This window comes from Orussus abietinus, unplaced genomic scaffold (genome assembly GCF_000612105.2).
Source record: "Orussus abietinus isolate OABI.00-Male unplaced genomic scaffold, Oabi_2.0 scaffold399, whole genome shotgun sequence".
Lineage (NCBI taxonomy): Eukaryota > Metazoa > Arthropoda > Insecta > Hymenoptera > Orussidae > Orussus > Orussus abietinus.
Genome location: NW_019394818.1, coordinates 65,878 through 78,955, shown reverse-complemented (window position 1 = coordinate 78,955; position 13,078 = coordinate 65,878). Strand labels below are relative to the sequence as shown.

The following is a 13,078-nucleotide window of genomic DNA, read 5'->3' as shown; positions in this document are numbered from 1 at the left end:
TTCATATTTAAATATTTTTAGTTTATCATTGTGTATTGCAGATACGAGTTCCAAACGAGGAGTCATAAAAGCAACACTCTCGTGACTCATTTCAACATCTTTTATGAGGCAAATTTGCTGGAAATTTTGCATTACTTTATCTAGCTGCGATAATAAACGAGTGGACGATCGACCGGAAGATGTTTCTATTTTTTAACTGTACGTGAAAATAATTAATAATCAAACCTTAAATGAGAAGGTAAAGTAAACTTATTCCTGATATCCGCGCGTCTGTCCCCAAACAATGGCGCGTCGACGGTCAGTACGAGAGCCTTGAATCCTGCATTTTCCGCTCTTTGTACCAAATTAAGCGTTATGTTTCGATCGGTGTAAACGTAAAGCTGATACCATTTTATAGTATTCGGAGCAGCTTGGCTGACTTCTTCGATGCTAGACGTCGACAACGTGGACAGCATAAAAACTGTCCCCGCCGCGCCAGTTGCTGAAAATCAAGAGAATTATTAACGTAAAAACATACCATCGATAAATCCGATTGTCATGTTATTTAAAAACGATTTTTCACTTGGAAATTGATAAAGGTATTCCTTTCCGATCAGAGAGTGCCGCATCTATACACGCAGAAAAAGAATTGGGTTCATTGAACAAAGTCATTCGATTGTTTTGCATTTTATTTGTTTCAGAGAACGTTTCGGTTGAGTGAACCCAATTTTATTTCCACTTGATCAAATTTATTTATGTCAATCAACTAAAATGTCTTGATTCATTCAAATTACTGATATTTGGTGTGGTCTACCACAACATTTGATGTAATCAACCAAAAGTTATGAACCAAAGAGTTTTGCCGTATCAACCAAATGTGTGGTTGTCCATAGAATAAACATATTTTATGGTTGAACCAAAAAAAAATTTACTGATTTAACTATATATTCGTAGAATCCCTATACGATTGAGAATATTTAAAATCTCTTTGTTGTCCTAATTTTTGCCTTGGCAATTTTTACCCTTGTTAAGGTGATACGAAAGGGTAATTCTATATATATATATAACGTCAAAATATTTATAAAACTTATCCCTAAACTGAGTGCACCGAATCATTTGAAACTTCAGTATGTGATTATGAACGCCCTAAGAAAGAACGCATCGCTCGCAAAATTTCATTTTTCACAAAAAAATAGTGATCTTGATTCTAATCTAGACTAAATAAAACAAATTTGTTTTAAAAATGAATTTTCACGAGCAGTGCGATTTTCTTTAGGACCTCCGTGATCACGTGTTAAGGTGAAGTGAAACACGTCGAGGAACTTGATCGACGTCGATAAAGAAGATTTTTCTAAATGCCTACGTTGCCGACGTTCGTTTTTATATTGACAGCTGTGTCGAATTACATTGAATATTGTACTGAGTTATAAAATTTTGTTAAAAAATCCAAATTTTGAATGTGTCAGGACAATTCTTAGATGATCAGGAGTGATGTGTCAAAGTTTCGGACAGTTTGGTCTAATACCCTTAAAAAAAAGTGTTGTATTCGAATCGACTGATTTGAAGGGTGTTTCACTTCACCTTAAAGCGAAACCGTGTTGTAGGAGGGCTACCTGTATAAGCGAGAAAGATTAAAGTATAAAAAGAAGAATTAAAATACAAATCCTTTGTCTGTACTAAAGGACGAAAGGAATTCAGACGTTCTAAGAAGTTCAGGTTTCGTGGAGCTTGATGGTTACAAAAACTGGGTATTCTTCATTCCTTGTCCTTCTTGAGCCTAAATGAGTGAAACGAGAATATGTCTCTTCATGTAGTAGTAACAGAAATGAGCTCGAAGCAATACCTTGCCGATTAGTTTTTGAAATCCACATGTTTCACAAAGTTTCTACTTCTATGAATAATCTACGTTCATATAAATTCTGTTGACGCGAAATCCAAATTTTCGGCATATAGCATTTGAAACTAACGCACTTAAGTCATAATGACCTCCCAGTGAACACTGTTATGTTAGGTTGTCCCATAAGTTTCTTCCCTTTTTTTCATAGGACATGAATACACGATGCGGAAGGAACTTATGGGACAACCTAATATAACTGTTGGGTAAATGTTACGTTTTCGAAACTAACATGTTATGTAGCATAAAAGTAACATGGAAGTTAGATGTTAGTTATTATTTCCCACTCAGTAAGGTAACATGTTATAGGGTAAGTCCGGGATAGTTGGACCATGTTTTTTTAAAGTCATTTTTTCTGAAACTTCGCAATGTCTAAGATTTGGTATATTTTTGTATAATATGTATATATGACCTTGAACAATTGTAAGCACTTCTCCAGCTGTTACACTAATCACACTTGAACTTATGATTTTTTCTTTTTTTTACTCGGTAGTCCATCTATCCCGGGGGTACTCGGGTTAGATGGACCACCTCCTAGGGATTGGCGATTACTCAATATCAGTTACAGACGCTAGAATTGTTTATCGGCAATGCGTGAGATTAATTTAGCTATACATATGCGTACATACATTGAGAGATCAGTTGTACTTAACTTTGTTTCATATTTAAATATTTTTAGTTTATCATTGTGTATTGCAGATGTGAGTTCCAAACGAGGAGTCATAAAAGCAACACTCTCGTGACTCATTTCAACATCTTTTATGAGGCAAATTTGCTGGAAATTTTGCATTACTTTATCTAGCTGCGATAATAAACGAGTGGACGATCGACCGGAAGATGTTTCTATTTTTTAACTGTACGTGAAAATAATTAATAATCAAACCTTAAATGAGAAGGTAAAGTAAACTTATTCCTGATATCCGCGCGTCTGTCCCCAAACAATGGCGCGTCGACGGTCAGTACGAGAGCCTTGAATCCTGCATTTTCCGCTCTTTGTACCAAATTAAGCGTTATGTTTCGATCGGTGTAAACGTAAAGCTGATACCATTTTATAGTATTCGGAGCAGCTTGGCTGACTTCTTCGATGCTAGACGTCGACAACGTGGACAGCATAAAAACTGTCCCCGCCGCGCCAGTTGCTGAAAATCAAGAGAATTATTAACGTAAAAACATACCATCGATAAATCCGATTGTCATGTTATTTAAAAACGATTTTTCACTTGGAAATTGATAAAGGTATTCCTTTCCGATCAGAGAGTGCCGCATCTATACACGCAGAAAAAGAATTGGGTTCATTGAACAAAGTCATTCGATTGTTTTGCATTTTATTTGTTTCAGAGAACGTTTCGGTTGAGTGAACCCAATTTTATTTCCACTTGATCAAATTTATTTATGTCAATCAACTAAAATGTCTTGATTCATTCAAATTACTGATATTTGGTGTGGTCTACCACAACATTTGATGTAATCAACCAAAAGTTATGAACCAAAGAGTTTTGCCGTATCAACCAAATGTGTGGTTGTCCATAGAATAAACATATTTTATGGTTGAACCAAAAAAAAATTTACTGATTTAACTATATATTCGTAGAATCCCTATACGATTGAGAATATTTAAAATCTCTTTGTTGTCCTAATTTTTGCCTTGGCAATTTTTACCCTTGTTAAGGTGATACGAAAGGGTAATTCTATATATATATATAACGTCAAAATATTTATAAAACTTATCCCTAAACTGAGTGCACCGAATCATTTGAAACTTCAGTATGTGATTATGAACGCCCTAAGAAAGAACGCATCGCTCGCAAAATTTCATTTTTCACAAAAAAATAGTGATCTTGATTCTAATCTAGACTAAATAAAACAAATTTGTTTTAAAAATGAATTTTCACGAGCAGTGCGATTTTCTTTAGGACCTCCGTGATCACGTGTTAAGGTGAAGTGAAACACGTCGAGGAACTTGATCGACGTCGATAAAGAAGATTTTTCTAAATGCCTACGTTGCCGACGTTCGTTTTTATATTGACAGCTGTGTCGAATTACATTGAATATTGTACTGAGTTATAAAATTTTGTTAAAAAATCCAAATTTTGAATGTGTCAGGACAATTCTTAGATGATCAGGAGTGATGTGTCAAAGTTTCGGACAGTTTGGTCTAATACCCTTAAAAAAAAGTGTTGTATTCGAATCGACTGATTTGAAGGGTGTTTCACTTCACCTTAAAGCGAAACCGTGTTGTAGGAGGGCTACCTGTATAAGCGAGAAAGATTAAAGTATAAAAAGAAGAATTAAAATACAAATCCTTTGTCTGTACTAAAGGACGAAAGGAATTCAGACGTTCTAAGAAGTTCAGGTTTCGTGGAGCTTGATGGTTACAAAAACTGGGTATTCTTCATTCCTTGTCCTTCTTGAGCCTAAATGAGTGAAACGAGAATATGTCTCTTCATGTAGTAGTAACAGAAATGAGCTCGAAGCAATACCTTGCCGATTAGTTTTTGAAATCCACATGTTTCACAAAGTTTCTACTTCTATGAATAATCTACGTTCATATAAATTCTGTTGACGCGAAATCCAAATTTTCGGCATATAGCATTTGAAACTAACGCACTTAAGTCATAATGACCTCCCAGTGAACACTGTTATGTTAGGTTGTCCCATAAGTTTCTTCCCTTTTTTTCATAGGACATGAATACACGATGCGGAAGGAACTTATGGGACAACCTAATATAACTGTTGGGTAAATGTTACGTTTTCGAAACTAACATGTTATGTAGCATAAAAGTAACATGGAAGTTAGATGTTAGTTATTATTTCCCACTCAGTAAGGTAACATGTTATAGGGTAAGTCCGGGATAGTTGGACCATGTTTTTTTAAAGTCATTTTTTCTGAAACTTCGCAATGTCTAAGATTTGGTATATTTTTGTATAATATGTATATATGACCTTGAACAATTGTAAGCACTTCTCCAGCTGTTACACTAATCACACTTGAACTTATGATTTTTTCTTTTTTTTACTCGGTAGTCCATCTATCCCGGGGGTACTCGGGTTAGATGGACCACCTCCTAGGGATTGATGGACCTCTGGTATACGTTACTAAATCAGGGTGTAACACAAGAAAGTCATGTTATCAAAGGTATGGACATTGTTTATTTCAAAGTATAAAGGTATAAACTGCTTGAAAAGTGATTAGTATAGAGTTATAAACTATTTGAAAAAGGATAAGTAAATTTGATAGTCAATGTACTTAGAAAATATAGGTAGTCTGATTTATATTCACATGGTTCAAAACATTTAATCATTCCGCAGTCATCTTCTTTCCATTTCCATTTATCCATCCATCCATCCATATATCCATTTATATAGAAAGTAAAGCCCTAATAGGAGATATGGCCCGCCTATCCCAGGTTTTTTCAAGTAGTCCATCTATCCCAATTGTCGGGGATAGATGGACCAGCTTCCCGTCCAGACAAACAACGCTACCGGCATGCCATTTTAGGTTAAGATTGTACTCAAGTATACACTTGAGTTATAGGATTGATCTTACGTCGAAATCATTTAAACTAACTTAACCACATATCAAATAAATCCAGTATAAAATATTTTTCAACTCACCAAAAGAAATAAACAAAGTTTTCTTCTAAAATACGCATGAAACTCATGAGCAAAATTAAGTGTGGTTCCGTCTACTCAAGAAGAACAACTTCAGACAACGACTGCAGCGCTGCTGCGACACCCCAGCCAAATATTCGACTAGTCCGTCTATACCGGTGGTCCATATATCCCGGACTTACCCTATTAATGTTATAATTTCAGTTACCTTAAAATAATGTTAATTCTTCAAACATTTAATAAAAAAAAATTACTCAATTTTATCCAAAATTATATAATTTTTTTCATTATTAATTACTTTTTGATACTTGACAAAAGTTAGATATTATATGACAGATCAGACCTTCAATGAAATTATGTAATGATAAACTATCTGATTTTACTTAAAGACTATTATGATTCCATTCGACTAGCAAACAATTACTGATAATGTATATGCGCAAATGCACGAATTAAAGTCACATTTTTTCATACAAGTAGTAAACAAAATATGACATATATTAATATTATGACATTTGACGATAATTATGACAATGACGATGACGATGATGTAATAAAATAGATGACAGCACCGATGTAGTTCTGTTTTCCTAAAAATATGTGCTGCATATACACGGTAATATTAGGACAGTAACATAATGTAAGATAAGAGTAACAAAGTTACGCTACATTTATGTAGATATGATGCTAGCAAATATTATGTAACCCGTTAGCTCCATGTTACATAACTGTTAAGTTACTGAATTGTAACAAATGTCATGTAACTAGTAAGGTCTATGTTACGTAACTGTTAGGTTATTACATTGTAACAAACACTGAACACTGTTATGTAACTGTTAGGTAAATGTTACGTTTTCGAAACTAACATGTTATGTAGNGTTTCACTTCACCTTAATACATTATCAGTTTCACAAATTAATTTTACCCACGCACTTTCTTGAACGCTCTATTAGCATAAAGATTTTAAAAGAAAATATGAAACTTACGATTCTTTCGAAAATATTCATCTATGAAAATATTGCGTTCGGATATGTACGTATGATTTTGAAATAATGACCCACTGAACACCAAACCTAGCAGTTACGTAACTTAAAATTAACAAATAACATAACGTTTAAAAACTTTAGTTTAATAACAACGAAGTATACAAGACAAATAAGCATTACTTCAAGAATTTAATATTTCTGTTTGAATAACATTCGACCCAGTTTTCGTGATACCTTACACGCTACGAAATATGAAATAATATTTCAAGATTTAATTGTTATTTTTATAGTTTGTTTACAACATTGCACATGAACATTGTTAAAGATTCCGAATCATGTCATAAAACCTACGCAATTCTATTAAGGTGATATAAAAGGGTCGTTATATATATATAAAACGTCAAAATATTTATAAAACTTTTCTCCAAATTGGACGCACCGAATAATTTGGAACTTTAGCACGTGATTATAGAGATCCTAAGAAAGAACTCGATGCTCATGAGATTTTACTTTTAAAAGAAAATATGTATTCTTGGTTCTAGTCTGGGTAAAATAAAAAAATTTGTTATCAAAAATTAAATTTCATGAGCACCACGTTCTTCTTGAGGGCCTCCATCATCACCCCTAGTAGCACAAAATATTTGTCCTATATTTTCTATATATTTACCCACTGAACACCAAACCTAACAGTTACGTAACTTAAAACTAATAAATAATATAACGTTTGTTACAATATAATAACCTAACAGTTACGTAACATAGAGCTAACTAGTTACATGCCATTTGTTACAATGCAGTAACTTAACGGTTATGCAACATGGAGCTAACGGGTTACATAACATTCGTTACTATCATATCTATATAAACGTAGTGTAACTTTGTTACTCTCATCTTACATTATGTTACTGTCCTGATATTACTGTGGATATGCAGCACATATTTGTAACAAAACAGAACTGCATGGGTACTAACTGTTATTTGCTTTATTACATCATCGTCGTCGTCATTGTCATAATTCATCGTCAAATATCATAATATTAATATATGTCATAATTTGTTTACTACTCGTATGAAAAAATGTGATTTTAATTCTTACGGGCATGTACATTATTAATAATTGTTTACTAGTCGAATGAAATCATAATAGTCTTTAAGTAAAATCAGATAGTTTATCCTTACATAATTTCATTGAAAGTCTGATCTGTTATTTAATATCTAACTATTGTCAAGTACGAAAAAACAATTAAAAATAAAAAATTATATAATTTTGGATAAAATTGCATGATTTTTTTTATTAAATGTATGAAAAATGGACATTATTTTAAGCTAACTGAAATTATAACATTAATATAACATGTTACATAACATGTTACCTTACTGAGTGGGAAATAATAACTAACATCTAATTTCCACGTTATTTTTATGCTACGTAACGTGTTAGTTTCGAAAAGGTAACATTTACCCAACAACAACTTATATAACACTGTCCACTGGGTTGAAATTTGTTGAACGGGCAAAGCATAAAGAACAAAGCATAGTAGCGACATTCGCAGCGACTTGTCGAATAAATGCTCACATGGTCCGAAATCGATTAATCAGCGTCGACTGCTCGTGATATATCTGTAATCACCCAAGGTCATCTAAATACGCAAATGGTTCCATTTCATATGGTGACGAAAAATTGACTCCTCTACCCAAGATATTGGCTTTAGATACATTTTTTAATCACCCAAGGTCATCTAAATACGCAAATGGCTCCATTTCATATGATGAAGAAAAATTGACTCCTCTACCCAAGATATTGGCTTTAGATACATTTTTTAATCACCCAAGGTCATTTAAATACGCAAATAGCTCCATTTCATATGGTGAAGAAAAATTGACTCTACCCAAAATATGGCTTTAGATACATTTTTTAATCACCCAAGGTCATCTAAATACGCAAATGGCTCCATTTCATATGGTGAAGAAAAATTGACTCCTCTACCCAAGATATGGCTTTAGATTTTGCGACGTTGAAATCGGACTTTCTATTTCATTATTTGCTCCTTAATGTTTTTAATAACGGAGAGTAAATCCGGCTTAGCTCGGTAGCTAGAAATCCCGTAAAAGCGTTCCACTTCACTTCTAACAGTTTTTAGCCTGTCATTCTTGAAGTTCTTAATACGAATGAATCGTACGCATGATTTGTAAACTATTACGAGTACGATCGTAAGCATAACGAAGCCGAAGGTATTTTTAAAGTGCATCGACAAGGACGTTGGAGAGGATGAGGACGTTGAACGCTCGTTCGCGTGGATTGGTTGATATGTCGCCACGTGACCACGTCTAACCAATGAAGCGCGACGGCTGCACTTGGCCGTATCCGTTATCATCCGTTATCGCCCACGGGTATCGGCGGTAGGTCGTTAAGCGGCTCCGTTTGACAGTCGTCGAGGCAAAAGAACTCGTTCGGCTGTCAAACTAGCGGCAGCATGCCGGTTCGGAAAACAGTCTGGACCAAGGCGAGGCGATCGTGCCTACCGGCGCCATAGACGACGAGAAAAGCGAGAAAAGAATGAGGTTAACTTTTCATAGATAAGGTACAAAACGTGGAGCTTATCCACTCGTAAAGGATATTTTCACGGTTGGCTTGTGAACCATGCAAGAATCACGATGATGAGACGCAATGTAGTTAGTGTGATTAAGTTTATTTTTTTGGCGGCATTCACGGTACTCCTGACAGTGGTAGTGTTTCGATATATGAGAAGACCTCGGCCCTACAGTGGTAATTCTCTGAGTTTGCCTCTACAGAGTGGAGCTGGATCGGAGCTTGATTCCGGTCGATTGGATTCTGACAAAGGGCAAAATGTTGCTTATTTCAAAGAGACGGAGGTAAGTTTAGTCATAGAATGCTCGATAAGGTTAACCGTGGGGAACCGAATACTCTTTTAAATGTAACAAAAATTCAAAAAACTTTCTTGCAGGACGTCGATGGGAAGATCGACTGGCACGATTATAAAAAGATTCAAGAGGATAAGAAAAGAACGGGAATGGGCGAACAAGGAAAACCATCTTTTCTCTCCCCTTCGGAAGATTTATTAAAAGAAAAACTTTATCAACTTAATGGATTCAATGCCGCGCTTAGCGATGCGATATCTGTAAATCGATCCATTCCCGATATCAGGCATCCAGATTGCCATAGGAAAAAGTACTCAAAGAAACTTGACTCGGTTTCTGTAATTGTATCGTTTCATAATGAACATTTTAGCACTTTAATGCGAACTTGTTGGAGCGTGATTAATCGATCGCCTGCCTCGTTATTACATGAAATTATTTTGGTGGATGATGCTAGTACGAGGACAGAACTAAAGAGCAAACTGGATGAATACGTGGTAAAACATTTGCCCAAAACGAAGATAATCCGGTTACCAAAGCGTTCCGGACTCATTAGAGGACGTTTAGCTGGAGCAAAGAATGCTCAGGCTAAGGTTTTGGTATTTCTAGATTCTCATAGCGAAACAAACGTAAATTGGTTGCCTCCTCTGTTGGAACCGATAGCTCAAGACTATAAAACGTGCGTCTGTCCCTTTATAGATGTAATTGCCTATGAAACGTTTGAGTACAGAGCACAAGATGAAGGAGCCAGAGGTGCTTTCGACTGGGAACTTTACTACAAAAGACTGCCATTACTTCCCGAGGATCTGAAGAAACCTACGGAACCGTTTAAAAGCCCCGTCATGGCTGGTGGATTATTTGCTATCAGTGCCAAATTCTTTTGGGAGTTGGGAGGATACGACCCTGGTTTAGACATATGGGGAGGCGAACAGTATGAACTATCTTTTAAAATTTGGCAGTGTGGAGGACAAATGTACGATGCTCCCTGCTCTCGAGTTGGACATATCTATAGAAAATTCCCACCATTTCCTAATCCAGGTCGTGGTGATTTTCTGGGGCGTAATTATAAGAGAGTTGCGGAAGTATGGATGGATGAGTATGCAGAATACATCTACCGCAGGCGACCTCACATGCGATCGATAGATCCTGGCAATCTAACTGAACAAAAAACGCTACGAAAGAAACTTCATTGCAAACCGTTCAAGTGGTTCATAGAAAATATTGCTTTTGATCTCATTGAGGTATATCCACCCATAGAACCAGATGACTTTGCTCATGGTGAGATTAGAAATATCGGAGTTTCGGAACTTTGTCTTGATTCTACGAACAAAAAGAAAGACGAAGCAATTAAAGTGTTTTTTTGTAAAAAAGATAATCCCTTGATATCTAGAGATCAAGAATTCCGACTTACGTGGCACAAGGACATCCGACCAAAAAGCAGAACCGATTGCTTAGATGTTTCTAGAGGAGATCCTAAAGCTCCTGTAACCCTTTATCCTTGCCATGGCAAACAAGGAAACCAATTATGGCGCTACGACGTTTCGAAACAATGGTTGATCCATGGATATACACCAAGGTGCCTGGATGCTGATCCAGCTAGCAGGAAGGTCTTTGTAACTGCCTGTGATCCATCCTCCACTACTCAAAAGTGGAGAATAGAAGTTGTTAACATGAAAGCGATCAATAATTGGGACAACGTGGGACCTAAAGTTTAATTGTTAACAGTTTTATCGCAATCACGCATATTTTCTCTCAAAAGCAAGCCCTTTCGTGACAGTGAGGGGACTTATCGTGATGGTTTAGAAATAATTCTCTATAATTATAGTTTCTATTCAGTTATCATCCTATCGGAAAGTTGACTAGTCATTATAGATCATCGAGGACTCAAAGTGAACAAATTTTTAATGATATCTTCAGGTTAGAAGTCTTCGAACAGTCACCAGAGATTTTCCTAGATTTTACACATTAAGTTCCTTGTGAGCTCTTTACGATAATTATGTGTTACATGTCACTCTACTAGTTTTTAGTAGACAAGACTAATATCAATCGATCGATAAAGATAGTCATATTCTTGTATTCATAACCTGAACGCGTAGAGACAACGAACTTTGGTGCAATAACAAATTTTATGTCAAACGCGAATCTCTTTCCTGACAGAAATCGCTTTTAATCCTTTCAATGTAAATACTGTATACATGATCTGTTGTGCCTTAAATCCATTATCAATGTAGTATCAAGGATGCAAACATTGCGTGCGTTGAATTTACGGTGAAACTGATCCAACGCTCGATTAAATTTAACAGATTCATTTACCCAGTTAATGGGAATTGACGTACAAGCTTAGTATGAAATATAATTTTAAGATTTCTAAATATGTCAGCAAAAAGATTCTGCTATATATTAAAATCGTTAAAAACTTGATTAATTCAAGTAATACAATAGTAGAGGACAAATGTGTATCATTAAAGAGAAATAATATGGTGTGGGCTGTGTTCGAATTTTTTATCAAGTGAAACTACTAATAAGCTACGTGTAGAATGAACTGGCAAATACGCCTTTACAATTACTTATCTATTACAGTTGACGGTATCATTAGTTTACGTTAAATAAGAGCAACGATCGCGGTTAATAATAGTTCACTTTTCGCATTTATATTCCATGAGAGTATTGTTAAGAACATTCTTTAAATAAGTGTTATCAATATCATTCCAGACATTCCGTCTGTTATTAATCGCAACTATTTTTATATTTGTATCATATGATTTCATACATTTTTATAGAAAATACAGTATCTAACTACTCGACTGACTATAAAATCCACTATTCTCCCCCGATTATCTTATCACAGGCACGTTTCAACGATAATGAATTTTTGTTAACTTTCGTCTTATCGGAGCACTTTTAACATGCTTATGTTTGTGTATCAGTAAAATAGTCAACCGTTTGCTCAAACCAAGTGCGTTGTGTAGACTCGTACCAAAGTTTTATAGTTGGAAGTGCGAGTTTACACTCATTATGCCTTGACATTGTACAATGAAATCAACATTATTAACTTCTAAAATATACCTCTAGCGTTGGCACATTCTCCTTCGGGATGAGCCATACGTTGCATCGCCGTGGGAGAAACGCCCACAGGCATGGCAATTTTTTCTCCCAAAACTGTGGTGCTGATATCCCGTTTAGATACATCTCTAAGCACTCTAGGTCGAATTCTATATCTGTTGGAGAATAAACAAAGAATTGTGCAAAAATTAAACAATGACAGCTTTGACGAGAGGAAAAACTATATGAAGTTATTACGATAAATAGAATTTATTGCGTGCACGGTATCAATTGAAACATTGATCTTAAGCGGCTCTTCCGCGAATCATTAAACTGATAAAAGCAAAATAATCTCAATAGATCCTGGAAACCATATGCCCAGTGGACACTGTCATATAACTGTTGGGTAAATATTACGTTTTCGAAACTAACATGTTAAGTAGCATAAAAGTAACATGGACGTTAGATATTAGTTATTCCCCACTCAGTAAGGTAACATGTTATGTAACATGTTATATTAATGTTATAATTTCAGCTACCTTCAAATAATATCAATTTTTCATACATTTAATAAAAAAAATCACGCAATTTTATTCAAAATTATATAATTTTTTTATTTTTAATTGTTTTTTCGTACTTGACAATAGTTAGATATTAAATAACAGATCAGACTTTCAATGAAATTATG

The 13,078-nt window shown here is 35.1% G+C and overlaps 2 protein-coding genes across 4 annotated transcripts in view; one reads left to right on the top strand and one right to left on the bottom strand.

Annotated features, from left to right (window-relative positions):
* Positions 1-2,423: 2,423 nt before the first annotated feature.
* LOC111674115 (peroxisomal (S)-2-hydroxy-acid oxidase GLO3-like) overlaps positions 2,424-13,078 on the bottom strand; it is a 15,213-nt gene continuing 4,558 nt past the window's right edge. For both annotated transcript variants that reach the window (XM_023433312.1, XM_023433311.1), the window contains exons 3-4: positions 12,415-12,566; positions 2,424-3,012 (exon numbers count right to left, since the gene is read on the bottom strand). In XM_023433312.1, coding sequence (XP_023289080.1) covers positions 2,744-3,012; positions 12,415-12,566 — 421 coding nt within the window. In that variant the 3' untranslated portion in view covers positions 2,424-2,743. The remainder of the gene's footprint in view (positions 3,013-12,414; positions 12,567-13,078) is intronic.
* LOC105698930 (N-acetylgalactosaminyltransferase 6) lies at positions 7,862-12,406 on the top strand. Of its 2 annotated transcripts, XM_012423580.2 has the most exons (3): positions 7,862-9,053; positions 9,265-9,345; positions 9,438-12,406. In XM_012423580.2, the coding sequence occupies exon 3, from the start codon at positions 9,504-9,506 to the stop codon at positions 11,061-11,063; it is 1,560 nt and encodes a 519-aa protein (XP_012279003.1). In that variant the 5' UTR covers positions 7,862-9,053; positions 9,265-9,345; positions 9,438-9,503; the 3' UTR covers positions 11,064-12,406. The 2 variants fall into 2 exon arrangements, with proteins under 2 accessions (XP_012279003.1, XP_012279002.1); XM_012423579.2 differs by having other exon boundaries at positions 7,862-9,345.

Excerpts from the sequence above, each read along its gene's own strand:
- LOC105698930 (XM_012423579.2), top strand. The coding sequence starts at position 9,127 with ATGATGAGACGCAATGTAGTTAGTGTGATTAAGTTTATTTTTTTGGCG. Across the intron at positions 9,346-9,437 it reads CTTATTTCAAAGAGACGGAG|GACGTCGATGGGAAGATCGA; the intron begins GTAAGTTTAGTC and ends ACTTTCTTGCAG.